This window comes from Cataglyphis hispanica, chromosome 25 (assembly GCF_021464435.1).
Source record: "Cataglyphis hispanica isolate Lineage 1 chromosome 25, ULB_Chis1_1.0, whole genome shotgun sequence".
NCBI classification, from domain to species: Eukaryota; Metazoa; Arthropoda; class Insecta; order Hymenoptera; family Formicidae; genus Cataglyphis; species Cataglyphis hispanica.
In genome coordinates this window covers 1,863,134-1,882,294 of record NC_065978.1, presented here as the reverse complement: position 1 = coordinate 1,882,294, position 19,161 = coordinate 1,863,134, and the positions used below count along the sequence as shown (strand labels likewise).

The window sequence follows — 19,161 nt, the reverse complement described above, 5'->3', positions numbered from 1 at the left end:
AGAATACCAGTGTATCGACATTGACAGAACAATCGTCAGGTAATTTCAATATTTTCGCAAGCGCACGATTGATGAGCATCGCATGGCGAACGCGCGCATTTCATAACATAGGAAAAACTTCGTTCGAATAAATCAATGAATTGTGAAATGTCGTCGTCCTCGCTTCATCATCAATATCATTTATCATGATAAAAATAAAAGACGCGTCGGCAAACTTTTGCGCCGCTGGAAAATACATATCAAGCGTGCAAAAAGTTGTAGTACATTCTTCAGAAATAATATCTTGAAACTTTATGTAAAATAATAGCTCTGACGTAGCTACTCTGTTTGATTTAATTATTCCACATTATTGCGAAGCGATATAACTTTAACATAATTTCTTTGAGATGTTTTATTCGATTTATTATGACTCATAAGAAATTGCTCATCAGAAATGGACATTTAACAACTGTCGATTATCTTAAATAAGCAATTGCAAATCTTTTGCGACGTAAATTTCACTTAAGCGACACAAAGCGTTATCAAAAATAACTCGTCGATCCTCGCTCCTCTCTCTCTGCCCATTGCACCGATAACCGATATACGGTCAATCATACACACAATTTACCTTGTCACCCATTCTTGCAGGAGAGAAAGCTACGCAATTTCAGGGTACTATTACGAGACGGTTGATGAATGATCGCCGATGATGCTGGCTCGCGACTGATCACAGAGGACAGGAAAATTTCACGCCAACGACATTATTCATGTGCCAAAATTGTGCCAAAATTTCGCGGTTACGTAATCGAGAAGCCAGGTGCGTCAAGATTCTTATGTGTTCTTAATATAAATATGCGAGTTCTTAAAGCATCAATTGCCGAAATTACGACGCAGATTGGAAAATTATTATGAATTGGAAAAATACTAAACCACGATGTTTGGATATTTTCTATTAACGGATAACAATGCGATTATTCAAAACTTTATATGTCCAAGTTAATTAAAATCATATTTTGCCTTTTTATATATTTTGCCTTACATATTTTATATATTTATAATAAATCAATTAAAGCTAATAATTTATTAATAATTGTATCCTTCTAATTTATATGGTTCTTCTCAAGCACCCAGGAGACATGCATGTTATTATAGAATCTTTAAAGAGAAACACTTACAATACACTCTCTCGCGGCTTTCCACAGGTTGATGTATACCGAGTTCAGCGTAGCAGCTGCCTCGTCCTGCTCTTCCCTCCTTCCTTCCCTTCGTTCTTCTTCTGAATTCGCCGTATATATTGGTGATGTCGTCTCTTCGATGCCAAATTATGATCGTTTCCTTCCAATCCGACCGACCCGGATCACGAATTTGTATACCGAATACCGCGAGTAACCCGAGTATCGAACGCGATATACCGTATATACACACTTGCTCGTCTGAGATTCGTCTATTGGGATTTTAATCTATCTCGATCATCATAAAAAAGAGAAATCGTTCTTGTTCGTCTATGTAATTGGAGGGCAAGGAACGACTCGTGGGGGTATGGGTGGTGTGTATGCGTATGTGAGTACGTGCGCCAGAGCGAGAAAGATTCTCGCAGCAAAAAGAGAGAGAGATAGAAGGGCTGTCGAAAAAGAAGTCTTTCTTGCGTGCGCGTGAAAATTTCGACCGTCCGTGTTGTCTGTTTTCCTTTTTAATTTTATTTTTACGACGACGGCGACGGCGACGACAACGCCGTTGAGCGGAGATCGTGCGACTCGACTAGTTCTGGGTTCATGTCTCTATCACGGCACATCGCACGGAGCCCTTTCTCTAAGGCGAAGGGCACTGCCTATGGCTGCTTCAGGAAGTGAGTCGACACCAGCCGTAGCGTAAGCATCGAGGGTCGGAGCCGAGGGATGAGGTCTAGGTCACCACTCCGCCCCTGGCCCTGACATGGTCTATGTAGCTCCTGCTCGGGCCCTTACTGCACTCTGAAAGCACAAAAGAGGTTCTTAGGGATTCATCATTAACCGCCGGAGTGAGATACTTCAAGCACTGATGTAAAACATGTGTCTAGATACGATCTTGTTCTGTGTTCAATTCAAGGTATTTTTCGCATAAATGTTTGTATCCATTAAAAATTAAATAATAATTTGTACAACACAAAAAAGTTGATTTTTTTAACAATAAAATATACTTATATAAGTTTGTTTTTTTAATAAAAAATAATTTTTTTTTTTTATAAAGAAATGGATATCGATAGTATCTCATATCTGAGATAAAGATAATTTAATGAAATATTGCGTTTAATAGACTGATTTTTGTCAAAAAAATCTAATTTAAATTCGTTTTATTTACATTTATTTACATGATTGCAAGCTGATGACTATTGTATATGTCAAATAGAAACTTTATTATTTGTGTATATATGTACATGTATATATTCGAGTACATAGAAAATAAAGTATATCCTTTATTTTATTCGCATAAAAAATACTCAATCTGATTTTGACTTTTTCTGTGTGTGTTAGCTTGATATTAACATATTTAGCACAAGCTATAATAAATTGATATATATTTAAAATCATTTCTATCTATATCTATATAAATCTTCCGAGCTTTTTATATGCGCAATATATAACAAATGCATAATTACATTATTTGAAATATATAATAGATTATTAACTTATAAATATAAATAATTTAAAGTATTTTCGATAACAATCAATCTATAAAATGTAATATTCCATTAAATAATCTTTTTCTCAAGTATAATATAAGTCGAGATTTCTTATAAAAAAGATAATTTCGTCTAAAAAAATTATACATATTTTGTTGTTAAAAAAATCAACTTTTTGTGTCTTACAAATTATTATTTAATATTAAATTAGTAAAATGCTATATATTGTAAGAATTACGCGATTCTTTGTACGCGACCGGGAAGCCATAAAATCGCGTATCTAATCCTAAACCGGGTGCGTAATACGATTTTATTTAATTATAATCGCTGATTCGTTTAGCGTTTCCAGTTCTGTCTACTTTTCGCGAGTGTGATCGCGTTTGAAAAATGTTGCAATCGCAACAAATTCGAAAAACGCGTCTCATCGATTTCAGTTTGTAAAGTATTTTGCTACAACACGCAACATGTCCGAAAAGATTATCATAAGTGCATTATTGCTTTAATAAGTCCAATACTAAAAAAATTTAAACATTTATACGATATTAGCAGTAAAATAATCAATGCATTTATATATCATAAAAGGCTTCAAAATCGCGCAACCGTCAAATTTATATCTTTGGTTCGTTAATATTTAACAATTTGATTTATTAATATTTGTGAAGTGAGAATTCTCGTGGACATATCGATTTTTTAGAGACGTTACATGACGATGAGTCAATATATATTATAATAGAAGGGTGTATAATTAATCGTAGTTATCAGGTTTTACGATATATGCGACGGTTATGAACTAATTAACGCTTATTTTCAAATTTCATCCCATTAATTAATACCTATCATTTGTCTATTTGCAACACTTGTCATTGTAGCAACTTAATAACTATATGCGCTCTTTAATATACCATTTCTGATTTCACAAAATACAGCGAGTTTTGCGATATAGATTTAATTCGCAAAATTTCAATTCTCAATGTAAATAAAATAAATGTTTAAAAAAAAAAAAGTTTATATCTAATATTATTCCAATTTTATCAAAATACATTTTAAACTTAAAAAAAATATAAGAAATTAAATTATTATTATTATTAAAATTGATTATTATTAAAATATAACAATGTATATTATACACACATTATGATAATGAAACATTTAAAAGAAAAATTAAATCTGAAAGGTTCTTAAATCAAAACAAACTTTTCTCGAAACCTTGAGTTTTTAAATTAAATCATTCACAACTTTAAAGGACTCTAAAATTCATCTCCTTTTTCAAGATTTTCAGAAAGATTAATTTACATAACTCTTGACATCAACTCATATTATGATATAGCCTTTCTTTTCTTTTCCTGTAATGCTGAAATGATATGACAGAGCTTAGTCAAGTGAGAATGGAACTCGCGTAATTCGCTTGATTTTTTTCATGAATTTAAACCGTTTAGCACTTTGGTGTTACATATAAAACGATATGTATTACATTACGTGTAGCACGTACTCGATGGCTTCAATAGCGTTATTTAATGGACCATTTGAATAATATTCAAAATCATTTTTTAAAACAACAAATATTGACAGAATCCTGCAATCTCCAAATTGTCCGCGAATTTTACATAATCGGCATATAACAAACACAGCGTTCATGAAGTTGCAGGGAAGATACGAAAACACAAAAATAGTTACATCACTTTTAATAATAAATCCTATTTAACTGCATTGTTCGATGCGGGAATTCGTAAAATGCGTACAAATATAATATAATTTTTCACTTAATTTAGTGATACTATTTACTCCGTAAATAGTGCAGAGTTGCAAAATGTGATTGTTTATTTCTTCTTACGTTGAATATCACATTTCTTTGACAAACAAGACAAGACAAATAAGACTAATTCAAAGACGCAGCAAAAATGAATAACTACGTCTCTGCAAATAATCAAGTTGCACAGTCAAAGAATCGCAGAAAGCGTTGAATCAGTAAATATGAAGAAAAAAAAAAAAAAGAAAAAAAAAAAAAAACATGGAGATCGACTCGCAAATAATTTAGAGTAAAAAATTTTGAGAAAATAAAATTTAATTTTTAATTAAACTTTACCTTAAGATGTTGAAATCTGAGCTCCGACATTTTCCAAATAAATCAGTTATTTTTTAAAAATAAAAATTAATATTTATCGAAAAATATTAGTTCGGTTTCATAATTTTTTTAATATAATAAATTTCGACAAATAATCAAAACATTCATTCTCGAAACCCGTTCGCGAACACTGACCCAATGCACTTATAATTAGTGGAATGGAAAGATTCGCTCGCGGCCAATCGATTCGCTAGTCGCAGGATATCGTGCGTGCGACTCGACGATGCAGCGTTCGTGCAGTGTCTGCGATCGATATTTCCCATGAGGGTAAATGGAATGAACGTTTAATTTCGTACAACGGAAAAGCCCGCCGATCTTCTATTTAATGATGTGCCGATCAAACAAAAGGCACCTGTTCACGAAACATCGCGATGCATTACCGAACGCAGCCCACGCATTTCTGTTCTAAAAGACAGTAGTATTATAGATATAATATCCCTCATCTTTATTTTTTGATGGAAAATATCAGAATAATGTGAGATGCAAAAAATAAGAAATAAAATATGTATTAAAAAAAGAGCGACTTATGTATATTGTGTTTTGTATAACATATTATAATTCAGAGCTGGAAAAATTTATCAAAAAGTCACTTTACGAAGCAAATTTTGCAAATTATAAAAAAATGAAAAAAATTAAAAAAAAAAAAAAGAGTAGTGAGCATTTCAAGCAAATTTTTGCAAATGTCGAAAATGAAATGTTAAAGTAAACCTTATGTGAAGTACGGAAAATGCCGAGAAGATGAGAGAAATCTTTTAAGCAGACTTTTTTTTGCTAATTATAGACACGTTGCACTTTAATATTCTAGATATCTCTCGTATATTATACATATATTGTATATATTGTGCTATCTTCCATTTTATTTTTGTTCGAAGCATTCATATACATATTTAATATTTCTATTTATTTTTCTCAGCGTTCTTTTTATATCTCATATCCTCATATCTCGTTTTTATAGTTCATTGTGCCTCGACCCTTGCACCTGCGCCTCGGTGGAGGGCGCAGGAAAGCGCGTTGCGCTTAGCAACAACCGCACGTTTTTATGTAACCATTGGAAAGAAACCGAATTTCGACAAACGTCGAGAACGTGCCTGTTATCACGCATTTACACATTTTTAATGTATTATTATTTTTTAATGTATTATTATTTTTTTTTGTGCATAAAAAATAAACCTCTGACGGAATTTCGTTCTCTTTCACGTTAATTAAATAAAGTATATTGAGACTTGATATCTATCTCCCTAGATAAACGACATCCTATATCCTATAACTATATCCTTATCGGCTCAGGGTTAATAGACGTTATATCGAGGTTATTTATAACACTCTAAAACGTAACTTCAATACGTCGACATAATTATCCGCGACTAATTCCGTCCGCATGTTATATTTGGCTCGTTTTGCCAAACTACGCAACACGATAATAATGTGCAGGAGTTTCTTCTCCCTTCTTGAGCACGAGAATATACGGATATCCGGATTGGTTTATTTCTGGTACAATCACAAAGACGCGCCATGCCATCTGATAATTCGACTATCAAGATCTAATTATGGTGCTTTCGTAAAAAAATGATCGGATTTTATCTAGGGAAAAAAGATTTATTTGAATCATATAATTCAATATATAATGTAATTCAATATATTTGAATTTTATTTCTAGAAAAAAAAAAATAGTTTTTATAGATTATAGCTTTCTATATATGCGCACATGTACGTTATAACTTTACAGCTTGCTTATGTATCATGCACAGTTCAATGCGTAATATCGTCAAAATAGCACAAAAATGCACGAGAATGTGCTAAGTGCAATTGATGTAATTTTAAATTTGCGTAATCAAAATAGCATTTCTGCACTTTAACATCAGTTTGGACGTTTTGCGCAGTTGTCGATATCAAACTGTTATTCGTGCACTTGTAACGATGAATTAATTTCCGCGGAAATTGCATTTATGCAAACTAATACTAAATCAACATCATTCAAAATCAACAGCGAAAAATTTATTAATTCTGATTAACACTGACGCTGATAATTTTACGAAACGCTGCAACATTCGACCGGCGTAGTAAACAGGAATTGCGTAGTAGAAACATTGAGCATATCGCTCTGCAATAAAATCTAATTTATTCGAAGAATTTTGTAGATTAATTTTGAAATATAAATCTTTTAAAATATAAAAATTAACAAATTTGATGATATGTGCGCGCTTACAATTTCCGCGAATATAGGGTATCCTATAAAAAAAGTCAATACTTTAGAGTAATATTTTCGAAACAGTTTGATAGCAATGTTTGAAAATATATAAGCACTGTGAATTATATAATTGTAAATAAATGTGAATAATAAAAAAAGAAATAAAAATGTGATACCGTCTACTATTTACGGTTTTGAATTCATTCATCATTATATATATATATACAGAAACAATATATTCCTCAAACTTACAAATTTCTAAAAATTCCACAAATTCAATCGCAATTCGTTCACAGAAATCTTTTTTTTATTTGCAAAACACGGCCGATCATCCATCAAAATATCGATCTTTTCTATTGGGACACTCTATAACACAATTAATTTTAAACGGTCGATGATACGAGGTACAAAAAGTGATTCGCAGAGCGACGTCGAATCGAGGACGCGACGAAGGTACACTCGCGGCGGATGTCAACGCGCGAGTTACGTTTATGTCGATCGTACCTGATGATGTGCGAGACGAGGGAAGTCATGACGATTGACGGGAAAAAGAAGAGGCTGATCGCGACACAGACGCCACACAAGTGAGACTGAGTCTCCGTCGCGCGATACTCGGTAAGCCCTCTCTCTCTCTCTCTCTCTCTCTCTCTCTCTCTCTCTCTCTCTCTCTCTCTCTCTCTCTCTCTCTCTCTCTCTCTCTCTCTCCGTCTGTCGTCCTTCATCACCGCCCTCCTCCTCGCAACCCTTCTCTTCGCGACCCACCGCTTCGCAACCCCTGACTGCCTCACTAGCGCCCGAACACGTCGCCTCCCCCGGCCGACAACGGGAATTGAGGGAACTCTCGAATTTCGCGTCGGGTCCTAAACGATTCCGACCGAATTTTCTGGATTCTTCGAAGTCGTAGTCGATCCCTGGATGGATTCGTTTTAACACGTTGCAAATATCTATAGGAAATGTGGAGAAAGAGAGAAAGAGAGAAGAAAAGAGAGAGCGAAATGGAAATTGGTCCAGAATCGCAAAATCAAAATCGATATTAAGAAGCTTTAAAGAAAATGGATTATAAATTAATCAAGAATCACAGAATCAAAAGAATAAGATGATAGCAACAATAAATTCATGCATACATAAATTTGAAAGCTTTTGATATTTGCGTCAAAGAAATTCCAAAACAGGAAATTCAAAGACAAAATAATTCGTCGACTAAATTAGCGTTTCTACATTTAAAACAATAATTTAACCATTAATATAAATTTTGAATCACTGATAATTAAAGAAAGATGTGATGCAAGAAACTGGCAAAATACTGTTATTCGAAAAGAGAGAGAAGATAGATATTAGATGTTATATTTGGCGAAAGAAATTTTTAAGATTTTAATAGTGATTAGGTCAGCTATTAATAGATCTCTAATTTAGTTACTACATAAATAATCAACTTTCTCCTAGATAAAATAACATAATATAAAATAATATTTAAATGAAACAATATGAGATACTTGCAATATTTTAGGCAAAACAATTCACACAATACATACATATTTAAACTGCAGTATCACTTATTTTTTTTTACACTCTCAATTCTCGTTTTAATCTCGACACTATCTATTTCAGTCTATCATATAAAAATGTGTGCCATCATCATAAAAATATATAAAAACACTAAAAAACGACATGCAATTTCCATTCTATCTCCGTCTTTCTTTTCCCTCTCTCTCTCTCTCTCTCTTTTCTCTCCTTGTTTTTCCCCATGTTTTACTCGGTATCGTATGTGTTCCCCGACTATCTTCTCTCTCTTTTCGTTTTCCCCATCGCCAGCAACCCCTCCATTAGGACTTCCTCCAAACTTATCCCCTCCATCGTATACAAACCCCCTTGACAGCAGAGATCGCGTGCACGAGGGCGCATGCACTACCCTCGAGGAATCAATAGACTGTCCCGGTCACGTGAATCGCGAGATGGAGGAAGACAGGCGAAGGGGGGAGGGGGGGGGAGACAGAACGAGAGAGGGATCGAGGATCTAAGCGAGCCTAGGAGGGATTGAGGACGAGAACCGAGAAAAGGGAGGGGAGAAAACGGTGGCTGGTCGCGGAGGGTTGCTCGAGAGAGAGAGAGAGAGAGAGAGATAGAGAAAGAGAGAGAGAGAGGGGGGGAGAGAAGGAGAAAGAGAGAGGGTTTGTTGACGATTATACAACGCGCGTATGTGAGTAAACAGCGACACGAGTTCGTCCGATGAAAATGCATAATGTAAGCATCTCCTTATTGCGGAATAGTCGAAAGGGGTGTGCGAGGGGATGGATGGGCAATGGTATGATAGTTATTGCGCACCATCTCCGTGAGGAATACCTCGAGACACGGCATCTAGCTTAACCCCTTCCCCCCCCCCTCCCCACGATGCACTGACTAGGAGGGGGAGAGGGGAAGGGTGGAATTGCGCGTCAAATCCGCAATCATTACTATTTCGGAGATACGCAAATGACGAAGATATGTGAAATTATAGTATTTCGCGTTTGTATTGTATTGTACCATCTTTTTTTATTTCTATCTGCTTTTAATTATTCCTACGAATAATTAATATATTTATGTTTTAAAGCATATTTTTATAGAGCAAGCAAAGCTAAATTAAATTTTAAAGATAAAAGTACCTTTTCCTTTCTTATTATATATAATAAATAAAATATTACTTTTGCAAAAATCTCAACAAAATAGATTCTCCTGAAATTCTTGTTTTTGACATTTCTATATTTTCCATATCTATTCGATTAAAATTATGCGTAAAATTTAATTAGATTTAACAAGCCAAGGATTAAATTGTCCACCGGCAAAATAATCTATACATTAGCTCTTTTTATCTAAATGAATCATATAATATTCCGTTTACTCGAGAGAGAGAGACACACAATTAAATAACTGATAAATATATTCAATTATTTATTCATTTTCACAGTTCACAACTTCCTTATATCTTGACGATTAAATTTATATAAATGCATATAGATAATAAAGCATTTCTCTCTCTCTCTCTTAAAAGTCGTGTTTTTTTTGCTTGAGCTGTAAATTTCTTGTCAAATTTAAAGCTGACAAGCACTTTTTTTATTTTTTATTCATTTACAAAATTTTTTTATCGATCAAACCTGCTTAAACTGAAATGATATAAAAACTAAACGTTTTTTTAAATAAAGCTCACGAAAATTTTGTCATTCGTTGCGAATAAATGTATGGCGTTTAAGGGGCGAATTAAAAGAAAAATTTTTTGAGCCCAAACCATCGTGCAATGTGTGACATTGATTGCGTTCAAACTGCGTAATTTTCGCGAGGGGATGCGTGACCTTCAACTTCAGATCCTTTTCGACAGAAAGGGATTCCGGCCCTCCCTATTCGTCCTCGAGACCCCATTAAAGCCAACGAATCCCATGAATGGAATAGTGACTTTACTCCCCTCGTCATTCTGGGAATCTACGCACAACGCTTTTGCATTACGTAATATTTTCCAGAGCTTTATCACTTTTTACGTTCTCCCCTTTATTCCCAATTTTGGCAAAAATCGTTTTACTAGATTTTTAAATCATTGGTTTCATTAACTTATCGATAATTTATTGTATATAATTAATTAACTAGAAACTATGAAACACACTTGCTCAAAATGTCCTTTTTATTTATAATTCTTCGCTCGCAAAATAAAATATTTTTATGATTTATAAATAAATATTAATCATGAAAAAAAAAAAAACAGTTATTATCGAGTGATTTGTTCAATGAAAATAGTTAAATTTATGAAAATTGCAATGTCTTGAATTAATTAGAACTAATAAATAAATAGAACAGGTTGTACACTTTTTTTTAATTATAAGAGAATAATTGTCGAAATATATTTTATATAAAAAGTAAATAATATTTATTACAATTTTATAGAAACGTAGAATTTCATAACTCCCAAATTAAATGACAAGGAGTATTTTTTAAAATCATAATTACAGTTGAGATAATTCGAGAAAATAAAAATTACAACTATCTTCTTTTACGTCAAAAACCATATTATTTTATGATAGTTTAATTCTTTTTAAAAAGAATTTATTTATTTGATTTTTCCAATAATATAAACATAAGAAATATGTTGTTTTTTTTTTTTTTAATTTTGATAGTTTGCTGATACTGTACAGCTAAAATATCCTTAAACCTCGAGCGATTTTCTACAAATTCCTATCTTGTTTCTTACAAATTCGCGAAAAATTCCGTTCCACCCTCAAGCACGCTTTGCCGTTCGTTGTCAGCGAATGTATTAGTGATGGGAATAGAACACGTGCGGACAATGACCCCGTATGCAGCGTTGCGCATATGCACGTAACTAGCGAGCGCATGCATATATACATGCATATGCCGTCACTTGGATAGCGAGCTTTTCGTACTATGTACATACATGTATCGATTGTATATAACGCTTCGCAATGCAAATTAATGAGAAATGCGATTCGAACGCGAGATTAATCAACATTCATCAACATTTGTCGCGCGAATCTTTCGAAAATAAATTCTTATTAAACAATATCTTACAAATAAGTAATATAACAATCGTCCCTCCTCTTTCTCAATCTCTCGTTGATGGAATAACAGTATAAAATTATTACATGTTTTATAATATATTTTATGGAAATTTACGTTTATAGTTACAATCATATTTCATTTTATATTTCCTCAACATTCGAAATCACGCAAATGTAATTCGTAAATTATAATTATTATAAAATAATTCCAAACATCAAACAATATCCATGTAGAAATTGTTCGACCTATTATATATCTTGATGTTGCACATATTATTTGCATGATATAAAAATACTCTTGCAATCAAAACGTAAATATTTGCAGAAAGCAAATCTCTGTATTGTTAAAGAGGCAAAAACTTTCTAGTAATTTTCCATTTTTTTTTTGTGCGCGGAGACATGCAGGTGCGAAAGAGGGATCGGAGAAAAGTCGCGTGTAATAATTTGCACGCATCGTCCACACGTTGCACGGATTGTCAATCGTCGGCGTGCGGTTGTCAGCGAAGTGAAAGGAATGTTGCTGACTGCTACAGAGAAACACACAAATTGCATCCAGGTCGAAGATGTAATCCGGATCGATTTCACATCTCGGGGAGCGAACTACGCTCGACGGGAGATATCTCCGGAAAAGCACACGCGGCGCGGAATTTCCCGGTTGCATAGGCAATATGCAATTACACTGCCTATGTCGCGCCTTTGAAATACCGTGTATACATACGGGAACATGTTCGATCGATATGGGGAAGCTTCGTATCGAGATAATATTTAAAATTCATTGCCGTTCGAGATTTAATATAGATTTAGTATCATTTGCGTTCGCCTCGTAAAATATAAATGCGTTAAAAGAATGTATCGTTGTAACGAAGATTTGTTCTCTATTCATTTTTTAATACAGTTATTTCCCTAATTTATTACCGCGATTATCAGAAGCTTTTTTTTTATTATGTATATGCATATATTTTACTTCATACTTTTAATAATAAATAAAACAAATCATTCAAAAATAATTCTAGTAATCATCCTAGTTTTAATAAATGATTTTAAAGTATAATATATTATATATTATATATACAAGTGATATATAATATATTATATGTATATAACTTGGTAAAGTGTTAAAGTCATTTATTATTTTTTATTTAAATTTTTTTTATTAATTCAATTTAAATTAATTAAATTTTTTTTTATTAAAAGTGAAATGATTAACGATTAGAAATAAGAGAAAGAAAAAGAGAGAGAGAGAGAGAGAGAATTTAAAGTATAATTATATATTTTCTAATTAAAGATATATCACGTTTAAAATTTGCACGATACGACAAAGGATAATTTTCCTCATCATCGTTAAAGAAAAATTATCTCGAAATTAATCACAGAAACTTTGATTAAAAAGTCTACTACATTCCGTATACAATCTATGTATATTCCCTATCTTTTCTCTGTTTCTCTCATTTCAGATGCAAAAATCTACATACGTAGAGCGCAATTAAAATATTTAAATTGACAGCGCCAATCAAAAGCATCGTATAAATACATTTCTGGGCATTTTCAATCACATACCAATCCCTAATCAGCGCTTCTTTATCAATAGCTAAAAAAAAAATATCGCAACGCTAATCCATATATGTATCTTTGCGTATTTATATTTAAAATATCACGCTTTCATTATAATGGCTATAAACAACAAGAAAGTTGTGGTAGAGTAGGACGACACGAGATTGTAGACACAAATAACTTTTCCGCGAGAGCTTACAATTATACAATATACTTTTCATTAAAATTATAATGCTTGCCGCGTCGGCACTTACCTCGTCACCGGACAGCGACCGGACAAATGGACACGAGGCGTCGTCGTTGGTCTTCTGCGGGGAGGGAGGGGGGAGGGAGGTGGGGAAGGCAGATGATACAGCAGCCTCTTCCTTCGCGAACGTGTCACGGGGACGCGGCCTGGCCGACGAAGATGTCGTGCGCTAGCGTCAGCTCCATCATCCGCGGCGGCACATCGCCGCCGGCACGAACGCCTCTGATCGATACTAACGCGACGACGAAGAAAGGACCGCGAACGACGAGAAATGCTTTAGAAAACGCGTAGATTCGTTGGCACCGCGAGATTCGGCCGTGACACGCGCGAAAATCTCGACAGATACTTCGGACAGAGGGGGGAGAGGAGCTACGCACCGTACACGCGCGTACGTATACACGACTCGTTGCGTGCCCGCGTACGTCTCGCACGCGTTTCCGCAATGCTCCGAATGCCGTCGCGAATCACTGCGAGAGACAGAGCGGTACCGGCGCGGGAGCGCGTTCCGCCATGTTGTTGCGCGCGATTAAAGGGGATCGACCCTTTTCAAGGCGCGGAGAGCGGCGGCCGGCCCGGCGGCTTTTTTATCGACCTCGCCGGAAAACTCTCCGACCGACCGATGACGATCGATCATTCGCACTTTTTTTTTTCTTCGCGCGATGGTTTATTCATTTGTTTATCGGATTTTATTTCTGTAATCTTTTTGTTAATATGTAGATAAGATATAGCTGCTGAATCTCTCGATGCTTTTTGTGCCCATCTTTCTGTTATACATTTTTAAATTATTTAAAAATAGTTAAATGCGAATCATCATTCTTTAAACAGATTTAAACACGAACTCTGCACGAATTACAAGTCGGATTTTAAAAAATTCTGTATATCATACCGGTTACAATATATCTTAATCATTATCATTTTTTGAAATTTGGTTGAAATTGAAGGTCAATGGTATCCTGAATATTTTACTTCAAACTTTATCTCGAAGGCTTCACTGAAGCCACGTTCGACGTACACGAGCGAGAAAACCGGCTTTATAGCTGTTATATTATAATATTTAATGTAATTTATATGTTATAACACAAATAATATAAACAAAAAACAAACGTGAAAAGTGTCCTGCGATGCAACTAGCAACTCTGGCAAGTCCGCTAAAAGTTTTATGGCTCGCATATAGAGAGCGTGTAATGCGCGATAGCCTGTCAAAAATGACAGCCAATCAGACTTTCACTTTTCTAGTGATTTTTCTCGGGTCCAATTCACACGCTCGAGTTCCTTTCTCTGTCGCATGGCATAGTTTCAGGCTGGTTGTATCGATTTCAATGGCGTTGCGTGCAATTTCCTAACACGAGTGTCCGACGTATGTCAACGCATGTTCTCGTGCCTTTCCGGTTAGAATTCCAAGATGGTAAGGTTGTTACGTCTCTCAAAATCTATCCACATCACGCATATGTGATATGAATCCTTTAAATATACAAGAAAAAATTGTTATATATATTTTTGTGCGATTGATAATAAGTTTATTAATGGATATGTACGTCTTATTGTTAGGAAAATAATAGTGTTATTTCGATACGTTACATCGCTCCACTTTGTTTCCTTTTGATAAATTTTTGATATGTGTTTTTCATTGCACTATTATTATATTGCAACTGTTTTTTCTACATATTCGAAAAAATTATAATTTAGCTCAAGTTATAAAATTACTTTACTTTAATATTATCTAACCTAAATTTGAATATATAACCTAAGTTTTGCAGCAAACACACATCATATACATTATTTTACATTCTTTCTTATTGTATTGATAATATTAAAAATTTTATGTTAGCGATAAATTTGTTTTAAATATTTATATTCCGTGTAAGAGATATATAAATAATTTTTTTTTTTGATAAAAAATGTTCAATTGAAATAATAGGTTATTGTTAGAAAAATTATAATAAAGTTATTATTGATAAATATAAAATTATGATTTAAAACAAAAAGGTTTAGTAAAAAACTTTTTGTGTGAAACTCGTGTAAAAAAAATTATTTGCTAGTATTTTTCAGATTTGATTATGTTTGTGTAAAATGTTAAAATATTTTGATTTATTAAAAATATATACTATCTAGTTTTCAGAACAAATTTTTTATGAAAAAGAATTTATATACTCACTAATTTTATTATTGATTATTGAATGTTTTCTTTTAGGCTCGTGGTCCAAAGAAGCATCTTAAACGTCTTAATGCACCTAAAGCATGGATGTTGGACAAACTGGGGGGTGTATATGCCCCCCGGCCATCCACTGGTCCGCACAAACTCAGGGAATCACTCCCTTTGGTTATCTTTCTGCGTAATAGATTGAAGTATGCCTTGACTAATTGCGAGGTTACTAAGATTGTCATGCAACGTTTGATTAAGGTGGATGGAAAGATTCGCATTGACCCCAACTATCCTGCTGGTTTTATGGGTAAGTGTTTTTACATTTACATCATTTACTTTTTAGATACATATATTTTATATTATCTTGTATAAAAAAGTTAAAATAGACCATAATTGAAACTATAATATGATTACAAGTGTTATAGTCATGAGCTGGCTAATAATAAGCAAGTTCTTTACTTTGGTCACAGATTAGTTGCACATATTCTGTATTACCCAGGAAGTGCACAAAAATATTTAACTTATGCATTGATACAAGTATAAACTGATATAGATTATTATATTAATTATAGAATATTATATTAATTGTATTGTAATTAAAATGTTTTAGATGTCATTACAATTGAAAAGACTGGTGAGTTTTTCCGTTTGATCTATGATGTCAAGGGACGTTTCACTACTCATCGCATTACTGCTGAAGAAGCTAAGGTAATTGCTTGACATCATATAGAGCTATTTTGCATTAAGCAACATATTGCATCTTATATTTATACGTGGGTATTGTATTTTACAGTACAAATTGTGCAAGGTAAAGCGTGTTCAGACTGGTCCTAAAGGAATACCATTTTTGGTAACACACGATGGAAGAACAATTCGATATCCTGATCCCGTTATAAAAGTCAATGACACTATTCATCTGGATATTGCTACTGGCAAGATCTTGGATTCTATTAGATTTGATTCAGGTAATTATTCCTTTTTCTTTTTTAATTTTCTGTAATAATGTTAAAATATTAAAGATTAATTAATTGATATTATAAAAGAATGACGCAATATGTAACAATTAAATATATTATTAAGAGAAATATATACACTTACAGTAAGCATATATATAAACATATATGTAGACACACATATATTAGAAAAAGAGAAAAATATTGAATATAATTTTTTCTTGTTTATCAGGTAATCTATGCATGATTACTGGTGGAAGAAATTTAGGTCGTGTTGGTACTGTTGTCAGCCGTGAACGTCACCCTGGCTCCTTCGACATTTGCCACATAAAAGATTCGCAGGGACATACTTTTGCCACAAGGTACATAAAATAAAATATGTTTTATTTTTATAAATTTTAAACTATTATATTTTTTTTTTTTTTAATTATCTTCAATAGTAAATATATTGATGATGAAATATAATCTTTTCTCTTTTTTAGTAGATATTTTATTTTAAAAGAATTTACTTTATAATATCTTATTATTTTAAGTTCTCTCTCTCATAAATAGTTTCAGATTTTATTTATTTTTGAAGGGCTTAACATTGTAATTTAGGGCCATATCGAAGCTGTGACATGTGTATATTATATGTTATAGTCAAAATCTGGCCAAAATTAAATTCCTTCATATTGGTCACTGATTATCGTTATAGATTTTCCGTATTACCCAAGAAGGAAACAACATATGTTATGTGCAGTTTATTTTTAATAATAGTAGTAAGCATTAATCTATATGTATTTTTTTTAATATGCAATGTAAATTTTTCCAGATTGAACAATGTCTTCATCATCGGCAAAGGCACAAAAGCTTATGTGAGTTTACCACGAGATAAAGGTGTAAAACTGTCGATTGCCGAGGAACGCGATAAGAGATTAGCAGCGAAAGGTGTGAATTAATAATGTAAATTTTCAAGAAAATAAAATTGATCAATAAAAATATAGTTTAAGATTTTTCAAACAATATGAACAAATATCTAGACACAATGTTTTTTACGAATACATCCTAAGTAAAACTTCATATATACACAATAAGAAACTCAATTTAAGTATAAATTTATTATAAATAATTTGTCTGATTTGCAAATTTATAATTTTTTTGTTATAGTAATATCTCACAAAACACATTTGGACAACATTTTAATATTGTACGATTGTTTTTTCTTGAAATTTCCGTGCATTCTAAATTTTATGCACATATTTACATATCTGTAATATAGTTATAATAATTACTTTATTTAGAAATTTACTGGATTTATATAAAAATCGCATAAAATGTAATATATAGTAATTATACTTATATTTCTTATGTTAAAATATTCAAATTATTTTGCAATGGCACTACGTGCGCATGCGCGATCATATTCGTCACGGCGATTGCAGAAGGTAATGAGTGCATTGAATCTTCCACAAATTTTAATCATCAAACAGCTGATGAGCGGATTAAATTGCCGAGAATGATAAATAAAGTTTCCGATTATTGTCGCGTCATATTTGTCGTTACGTTCGCGATCGTATGTTGTCGCGCATTGAGAGAAAATTCGTGCGACGCGAGGCAAGAGAAGTCGTGTGGTGAACGCTGTGTGCGCGTGCGCGTTGGCGGTCATATTTGTCGCGGCGGCTACAAAGTGCAGAATCGGCGTTGAGTCGTGGACGGGATCTTCCACAGATTTTAATCATCAAACAGCGGATGAACGGGTTGATTCATGTCGAGAATGGTAAATAAAGTTCCAAATTATCGTCGCGCCGTATTCGTTTACGTTCGCGATCGTATGTTGTCGCGCATTGAGAGAAAATTCGTGCGACGCGAGGCAAGAGAAGTCGTGTGGTGAACGCTGTGTGCGCGTGCGCGTTGGCGGTCATATTTGTCGCGGCGGCTACAAAGTGCAGAATCGGCGTTGAGTCGTGGACGGGATCTTCCACAGATTTTAATCATCAAACAGCGGATGAACGGGTTGATTCATGTCGAGAATGGTAAATAAAGTTCCAAATTATCGTCGCGCCGTATTCGTTTACGTTCGCGATCGTATGTTGTCGCGCATTGAGAGAAAATTCGTGCGACGCGAGGCAAGAGAAGTCGTGTGGTGAACGCTGTGTGCGCGTGCGCGTTGGCGGCCATATTTGCCACGGCGGCTACAGAATGCAGAATCGGTGTTGAGTCGTGGACGGGATCTTCCACAGATTTTAATCATCAAACAGCGGATGAACGGGTTGATTTATGTCGAAAATGATAAATAAAGTTGCAGATTATTGTCGCGTCGTATTTATTTACGTTCGCGATCGTATATTGTCGCGCATTTTGGAAAGAAAATTCGTGTGGCACGAAGCGAGAGAAGTCCGCCGAAATTCAAGGGTTACACAGTTATACATCACACGAGTGATCACAGATCGCCGGGATACCACGCGAGGAATCATGGGCATACGTTGAATGTACCGTGAATTTCGGTGAGTAAATTTGTTTGATGATTTATTGTTGATTATAATACAATCACGCGTGTAAATCCCATATTTATTTTTTTAGATAACGATATCATTAGATAACGATCGATTGGTAGTAACAATTTTGTATTCGTGTGATTGCAGAGCATCGTGTTTTTTGCCGATAATTAAATCCACAGATGTATTCTCGATGAAACAGAAAAAGAGCCGAAAATTGGAGATTGAAGGAATAATTATTACACTGCAAAATGCTACAATTTTTGGTGAGTAATTTAATTTATTATTGTCGGCTGAATACTGTATATGT

General features: G+C 33.8%; 2 protein-coding genes across 6 annotated transcripts in view; one reads left to right on the top strand and one right to left on the bottom strand.

The window, feature by feature from the left end:
* The window catches only part of LOC126858426 (protein FAM13A), a 47,849-nt gene extending 34,109 nt beyond the window's left edge, over nt 1-13,740 (bottom strand). For 2 of the 5 annotated variants that reach the window (XM_050608743.1, XM_050608740.1), the window contains exons 1-2: nt 7,453-7,556; nt 1,155-1,949 (exon numbers count right to left, since the gene is read on the bottom strand). Coding sequence is in view for 1 of the 5 variants with exons in the window: in XM_050608739.1 (XP_050464696.1) it covers nt 608-619 (12 nt within the window). In the remaining 4 variants the exon portion in view is untranslated. Of the gene's footprint in view, nt 1-607; nt 720-1,154; nt 1,950-7,200; nt 7,218-7,452; nt 7,557-13,288 lie in introns of those variants that run through there. The other 3 variants (XM_050608741.1, XM_050608742.1, XM_050608739.1) reach the window with 3 other exon arrangements.
* An 826-nt stretch (nt 13,741-14,566) lies between these two features.
* On the top strand, nt 14,567-17,355 carry LOC126858464 (40S ribosomal protein S4). Its single transcript, XM_050608816.1, has 6 exons — nt 14,567-14,686; nt 15,473-15,731; nt 16,035-16,132; nt 16,218-16,389; nt 16,610-16,739; nt 17,189-17,355. Exons 1-6 carry the CDS (start codon nt 14,684-14,686, stop codon nt 17,313-17,315), a joined length of 789 nt encoding a protein of 262 aa, XP_050464773.1. The 5' UTR covers nt 14,567-14,683; the 3' UTR covers nt 17,316-17,355.
* Nucleotides 17,356-19,161: the final 1,806 nt, after the last annotated feature.

Coding starts and splice junctions, on each gene's coding strand:
- LOC126858464 (XM_050608816.1), top strand. Junction 16,133..16,217: donor TTACTGCTGAAGAAGCTAAG/GTAATTGCTTGA, acceptor TGTATTTTACAG/TACAAATTGTGCAAGGTAAA. Junction 16,390..16,609: donor TTCTATTAGATTTGATTCAG/GTAATTATTCCT, acceptor CTTGTTTATCAG/GTAATCTATGCATGATTACT.